The sequence below is a fragment of the Impatiens glandulifera genome, chromosome 3 (assembly GCF_907164915.1).
Source record: "Impatiens glandulifera chromosome 3, dImpGla2.1, whole genome shotgun sequence".
Classification (NCBI taxonomy): Eukaryota; Viridiplantae; Streptophyta; class Magnoliopsida; order Ericales; family Balsaminaceae; genus Impatiens; species Impatiens glandulifera.
In genome coordinates this window covers 46,243,497-46,250,948 of record NC_061864.1, presented here as the reverse complement: position 1 = coordinate 46,250,948, position 7,452 = coordinate 46,243,497, and the positions used below count along the sequence as shown (strand labels likewise).

Genomic DNA, 7,452 nt, shown 5'->3' with positions numbered 1-7,452 from the left:
AATGACTCCAATAAAATGTTGAAAACTAACTAGATAATGACAATTGGAGCAACCGTTTGTAGGGTTTGTAGGGTAGACGCATTAAAAAACTATTGAAGTAAGCTATCATTCAAAAAGTGTGATCAAATTTTGTAAACAGGAAAAAATAATTATAACTTTCTTAAGTATAGAAGTGTTATTTATTGGGAGGTGATTAAACACTTATTGATTTAAATATTAAATATTTGTATTAATAATGTTTAAGAATATAACTATTAATAATATAAAATTATAATATTAAGTCAACACATCTAATAATAGTTTATAATTACAATTAATACAGCCTTAATTGCTGTTAATTACTGTTGTCGTTGATAGAAGAAGTTAGCCAAGAAAAATAATCAGAGAGAGTCGATTTGATGGGTGTATTTTCCATAGATAAGGGATTAAGATTTTGGTATTATTACAGAACAGCACAAATGGATATTAGGGTTTGTCATCCGGAGGCATATTTACTGAGTAAAGCCTCCCTCGTCTCAATGTCTCAGCTTGTATGAATGAAGGTGTGAAAGATCGAAAACTGCTCTCCTATTCTATGTATTCGTATTATATACATGGGCCGATGTCCGGCAATTCCGGCGGGAGACTGTGTATTTGTCTGAATTGATTTGATTTGATTTGGGAGGTGTTTTACTGTCTCTTTTTTACTCCAGATCTACACGTTATTGAGAGAAAGCTGATCCCAAGTTATATAATATATTATTCAAAGTATTCTAACAAGGGCAGGGAGTGTGGATCACTGAATTTCTTGAGCACTTCCTTTCTCCCTCTCTTTTCTTGGGTATTTATTTAGCGGTGAGGCATTTGAGCACACGTAATTAAGTGTTGCAGTGTTGTTGGGATCGAGTTTTTACTCCAAAGACGGTGTTTTTTCAGTATAGAGCTGGGATCACGTCTGTCGACTGTGACCCATCTTGTTATATTGCTTCCTGTATAGAAAGCAAATCCCTTGATCGAGAGCTCTGTGTTTGGATCGATACTGAAACCTTCTCTTTTTGAATATTGGTCTCTACCCGGAGCTTAGATATGAGAAATTTGAGGTGAAAGGGACAACTTTTTGTCTCAATTTTCGTATATATATCATCTTTCTCACGCTACATCTCAGGTATTAATTTTTCTATATTCTACCATTGTTTTCCTGTGTATTTTTCTTGTTGAATAACTTTTGGGTGGACTTGAAATTGCTTAGATATGGAAGCAGACTGGTTATGTTACCATTGAAGCATTGAAATTCTTCCATAAATGGATATTCTCTTTCATTTACATCCAAAAATGGATCATCCATTAAATTTGATTCCCTCTCACTCTCTCCTCCTCTATTTTTGAAGATTTCTGCCAACATTCTATGTACCACTGCAGTTTTTAATTGCTTAGATATTCTTTTATGGAAGCAGGATCGTTATGTTACCATTGCTGCTTCGAATTTCATACATAAATGGATATTCTCTTTCATTTTCATCCAAAAATGGATCACTTTCCTTAAATTTGCTTGCTCTCTCACTCTCTATGTCTATTTGAAGATTTCTGTTCAACATTCTAAGTACAACCGCGGTTTTTAATTGGTGTGAGTTAGAGACAGCTTGTAATCGCTTAGAGATTCTTTTATGGAAGCAGAATGGTTATGTTACCATTTCTGCGTCAAATTTCGTGCATAAATAAATATTCTCTTCCATTTCATCCGAAATGCATCACTTTCCTTAAATTTGTTTGCTCTCTCACTCTCTCCATCTATTTGAACATTAATGCCAACATTCCAACAATAACCATAGTTTTTAGTTGGTGTGAATAAGAGACAGCTTATTTGAAATTACTAAGTTTATATATAAGAACCTCTGCTTTCTCCTCAACGATATCGTTTTCAATTTTCAGGTTGGGAAAATGTCCAGGCCTCTTCTTCGTGGTTCAACTGGTGGGGAGCATTTATTTGGGAACAACCCTGACTTATTGGATGATTCTCAGATGAAAGACAAGATGGAAAAGGGTGGTGTGGACAAAAACCATCCCATTTCTAACCAAACATATTTATCTTTTAGATTCCCATTCCGGTTTCTTTTTCAAGACAGTCCATCTACTAAAAGACAGAGTCTTGGTGAAAACGGTTTTGCATCGGACCATGTTAACGCCATAAATATAAGAAACCGCCACAAGTTGGCTATGCTCTTGGTTAAGTTAAGCTTAATTATGATTGTAGTTATTGCTCTTACCGGTTCATTATGGTGGACAATCTCAATAACTACCACATCGCGAGGTTACTTATTCCGTGGATATAGGAGACTTCAGGAACAACTTGTATCTGACCTATGGGATATTGGCGAGCTATCAGACGGTAACCCTAGGTTAAAAGAGATGGAATTCTGTCCACAAGAGTCTGAAAATCATGTCCCATGCTATAACATCTCAGATAGCGTTGCTATGGGATTTTCTGATGGACAAGAGCTTGACAGACATTGTGGCCAAGGATCGCTGAAGAACTGCTTGATCCTTCCACCACTCAATTATAAGATTCCTCTTAGATGGCCTACTGGAAAAGATGTTATCTGGATTGAAAATGTCAAGATTAATGCACAGGAGGTATTATCATCTGGGAGCTTGACGAAAAGGTACGGTATAGAGTAGGGATTGGTTGTCTATTTTATTTGTTCTCTATCTTGAGTAGATATTTGACTTTGATGGATGTTTTTCAGAATGATGATGTTGGAAGAAGAGCAGATATCTTTTCGTTCTACATCCTTCACATTTGATGGTATTGAAGACTATTCTCATCAAATAGCAGAAATGATAGGACTGAGGAATGAATCAAATTTCATACAAGCTGGAGTAAGTTCACTTAATGTTTAGTTGTGATGAATCAAATTCCATACAAGAAGATTCATGCTTAGAATGAGTACTTGCGCTCTTTTGTCGCCTTTGATCTAAAGCTTAGAGCTTGTTTGATGTAGTTTTTTTTATAAATAATCTGAATATTGTTTTTGGAAAAACACCTTGTTTGATGAAAAAGTGGATTATTTGGGTAAATCCTTTGTATTTAATATTTTGAAATGTTAAAAACATAAAACAATATTTTATTATTTTAATTGATGATATGAATGATTTTATTGATGAAGTGATTGTTCATCAAACAAGGCCTTAACTCTTTTTCAAATTATGCAATTTGAAGCTTGAAAGGTTCTTTTTGTAGGTTGTTGTATGCCGTCGATATGCAGTAGTAATACTCTTTGATCTACCTTTAGTCCTTAATTGAAATTTATTATAAAATTAATTTTCTTTTGTATTTCAGGTTAGAACCATCTTGGACATAGGTTGTGGCTATGGAAGCTTTGGTGCACATCTATTCTCAAAGCAATTGTTAACAATGTGTATTGCAAACTATGAAGCTTCAGGTAGTCAAGTCCAATTAACTCTGGAAAGAGGTCTTCCTGCAATGATTGGTTCACTAAATTCTACGCAGTTGCCTTTCCCATCAATTTCCTATGATATGGTTCATTGCGCGCGATGCGGGGTCGATTGGGATATAAAAGGTGAGGTTGATAAGATAATTTAGAAGATCATATGTATGGGTTGAAAAGATATGTGCATATAACTTCTCTTAAACCATCTAAGCAACAACATAAAAATTGAAAATGATTTTCTTTTTTGTTTGGTTAATATGATATACTCCAAATAAGTTTTAGGTCATGATCCAAATAAGTTTCATGATCTATTTTCTTTTTGACAAACATAATAAATGTGGATTTTTCCGGATCATTATCTAGATAATAGAACGTGATAACAAATAGGCCCTCCAATTCATAATACCTTTGATGACTTATAGTTTTTGGTACTGTGTCAACTATTCATTTCAAAATATTACAGAGTTCTTTATTTGTACAATATGAACAGAAATTGCATCTCTTCAAAGAAGAATTCATTACATGTCCAGTATTAGAAAATAAAGTGAAAAATTCATGCGCATGAAGTATTTTCTTTGAATCGTTCGTTAGAGAAAGCAGTCTAGAAATCGTTCTTGTTTATAATGATGTATTTTTGTGGTTATTGCTATTATCTCGTACGTGTAATGCTGAATTTGCTAGCTATTTCTATTTTCATGGATGCAGAGGGCATTTTTCTGATAGAGGTGGACCGAGTTTTAAGGCCTGGTGGATATTTCGTCCTGACATCTCCACTAACCAATATTCAGGCATCCATTTTTTATAAAGGAAATGAAAAAGGATGGAAGTTTGTTAGTGATTTTTCAGAAAACCTCTGTTGGGAGTTGTTATCACAACAAGATGAAACTGTTGTCTGGAGAAAAAAGAGTGAAAGGAGTTGCGATGCCAGGTATAACCCAATTAATTATACATACTAATACCATGCAAAGTTTCATATTCAGTGAGAATATAATAGAAATGGATTATGAACCCACACAGGGTGGCCTAGAGGTAAGAGACTTGGACTAAGGAACTTACTACCCTGAGGTCTCAAGTTGGATTCTCTTGTAAAGGACTAGATTGAAAATGGGATGTAATGGCGGTGCTTTTTTGTGCTTGACTCCTTTAGGGATTAATCAGGATCACGAAAAGTTGGCGGTGGACACCTTGGTTACATAAAAAGAAAATATAGAAGTAGATTATGGTTATATATATATTTTTTAAAATGTCAACTTATTAAAAATAGCGCAAGATGCGTTCAAATGTTACAAAGGGGAAGAGAAAAAATAAAACATTAAAAAAGAAAACGACGTAAGAATTTTAAATGCTAATAAGATCGAAAATTTCCATCCCATACAAACCCTCTTTTTCGGATTGAAGCGAACACGTGTAACATGAATCCTTATTATTATATTATGTATAAAGAAATTTCATTTGTTATAAATTATTTTGATTACATAACTTTATCACTTATCTAAATAATTAAGTTTTTATTTGAGTTAAATTCATTTGATAAGTGTTATTAAAAGCAATTAAATATTCAGACTCAAATTAAAAGAAAAAATTGCTTACTTTGTCTTATGGAGGACTTAACTCAATAATATGGGAAGAGCGTACAAAAAATCAACTTTTAACTCTTGGAATTTAATCAAATTATGTCATTATATGGGTACACGTTTTGAATGACTTTTCCATATTTTATCAAAGCAACAAACATGTTAAGTACTTATATATTTTCATTTGGTTCTCTGAATTTTTTTTCAACCCTTATAATTCAGTATATTCTTAAATTTTGTTTTATGAAATACATAATAATATTCTTTGTATTATTGTAGAAAATCTGGGTCTGCTACATCCATCTGCAGTAAATCTCAAGATGTTGAATCGCCATACTATCGGCCACTACAATCCTGTATAGCTGGAACTCAGAGTCGTAGATGGATACCCATTGAGGAAAGGCCAACCTGGCCTTCTAGGTCTAAATTGAATCCTTCTCAGCTTGCAATCTATGGTAAGTTTTGTTTGCGTTTTATATATATATGCTTTTTATGTACAATCATGCATAACTGCATCAAATATGGAATCTGCTAGGTCTGCATTCAGACGACTTTGCTGAGGATTCAGAACATTGGACTAATGCTGTTCACAACTACTGGTCACTTCTATCTCCTTTGATATTTTCGGATCATCCAAAGAGACCTGGTGATGAAGATCCATCTCCACCTTATAACATGCTTAGGAATGTGCTGGACATGAATGCACATTATGGTGGTTTCAATTCTGCTTTACTTGAAGCTGGGAAATCTATATGGGTTATGAATGTGGTTCCTACAAGTGGCCCTAGCAACCTCCCGTTAATACTTGACCGGGGCTTTGTAGGAGTACTACATGACTGGTATGCTCTGTTTGACCCTTTAGTGTTTTAGAGGTGGAGTTGTTTGATCTTGGCTTATGAATTCAAAATCTTGTTTAATGAAAAAGTGGATTATTTGAGATTATTTAAGTTAAATTATTAAAATGTCTTTTTATAGTTAAAATTTAAATTGTATAAAACTAAAAGTAAGGGTGTTTTGGTTGATAAATTGAGTGATTTGATTGTTAAAATGATAATTGATGTGATATGTTTTTTAAAATAATCAAATAACCAAAGATCAAACAAGCTTGTGATCTCTAATGTGCTAAATATGAGGATAACGATCTCAAACCAACATCATAATTTTGCTGCTAAGTTATGTCTCCTATAGTTAAATTACAGATAGGACATTGCTGAGTAATTAACCAAATGTTTCATTTTTATTTGTGAAGGCTCAGTTTGATGGTTTTAAAATAAAATATAGGGTGTTGTCTGACACTTTCTAGGCCTTCTGTAATTTCTTGAAGTTCTTTGTAGCATTGTTTGATAAAGTCCAAGTAAAATGAACCTAACAACAGCAAAATGACCGTTAATTTTAAACCAAAACAAACTGAGGGAAAAGTACCAGTGAGATACTTGTCCACTTTTTAAACATAAACACAATTGCCCAAATATCTCAAAGGAACGGAATGTGTCTAATTCGTGACCAATCAAAAGTTAGACCAATTCTGAAGATATAATCCACTCTATTGTAATACCAGGAAAAAAATAGAAGACCATCAAAAGAGAGCACCAAATGTTTCATTTTAATGTGATAAACTTACACACCGATTTAGCTATATATATAAAGAAAAACGGTACATTTTGTTTATTATCCTACTTCATGCCCTTATATTGTTTCAGGTGTGACCCATTTCCAACCTACCCTCGAACATATGACATGGTACATGCACAGGGTCTTTTGACAGTTGAAACTAGTCAACAACAAAGATGTTCCTCATTGGATATCTTCATGGAAATGGACCGATTACTCCGCCCAGAGGTTTGTGAATTTTCCGTAGTGTATTCTAACACTGCTTAGTATGTGCTTATCGAAGTTATTGATTTAGTGTGAGAAACAAGGAATTTGATTGAGAAAGTTGCTTGAACATGCAATGAACACATTCATATTGAAAATAGGAAATAAATGTTACATTTTTTTTTAATCTTAATGATACGATGATAATGATTGTGCAGGGATGGGTAATAATGCGTGACACGACTGGTCTTATTGAATCAGCAAGAGCTCTGGCAACAAAGTTGAAATGGGATGCACGCGTTGTAGACATAGATAGCAACGGTGAGGAGAAACTACTAGTCTGCCAGAAACCATTCTTTAGAAGACAAGTGAGCCAGAAATGATATCTATATATACTTTTAACTCCACAAAGAGAAAGCCTGAATATAGTTCAAGTGTTAGTTCCACTGAAAATTTATGTTCAACTTGTGAAAATCAAACATCTTGATATTTGAATTCTTTTGGGACGAAATGGGAAGAAGAAAGGAGGAAACAGAGGAGCAATCATCAAGTTAAGTTAATTCACCCATTTTTCAATCCCTATGGAGTGAGCCGTAAGGCGATACATAGAGAAAGAGAGGAGGGTCGCCATGTAA

The 7,452-nt window shown here is 33.9% G+C and overlaps 1 protein-coding gene across 1 annotated transcript; it reads left to right on the top strand.

Moving 5' to 3' along the window:
* Positions 1-444: 444 nt before the first annotated feature.
* LOC124929490 (probable pectin methyltransferase QUA2) lies at positions 445-7,222 on the top strand. The gene is made up of 9 exons (XM_047469866.1): positions 445-1,144; positions 1,909-2,639; positions 2,724-2,856; positions 3,317-3,557; positions 4,134-4,356; positions 5,282-5,457; positions 5,538-5,841; positions 6,703-6,841; positions 7,036-7,222. The coding sequence occupies exons 2-9, from the start codon at positions 1,918-1,920 to the stop codon at positions 7,198-7,200; spliced, it is 2,103 nt and encodes a 700-aa protein (XP_047325822.1). The 5' UTR covers positions 445-1,144; positions 1,909-1,917; the 3' UTR covers positions 7,201-7,222.
* The last annotated feature ends 230 nt before the right edge of the window (positions 7,223-7,452 follow it).

What these genes read in the sequence shown, in the direction of transcription:
- LOC124929490 (XM_047469866.1), top strand. Translation starts at nt 1,918, where the DNA reads ATGTCCAGGCCTCTTCTTCGTGGTTCAACTGGTGGGGAGCATTTATTT. An exon ending in TCTGGGAGCTTGACGAAAAG is followed by an intron (nt 2,640 to 2,723) that starts GTACGGTATAGA and finishes GATGTTTTTCAG; the next exon opens with AATGATGATGTTGGAAGAAG. An exon ending in TTCTCAGCTTGCAATCTATG is followed by an intron (nt 5,458 to 5,537) that starts GTAAGTTTTGTT and finishes GGAATCTGCTAG; the next exon opens with GTCTGCATTCAGACGACTTT.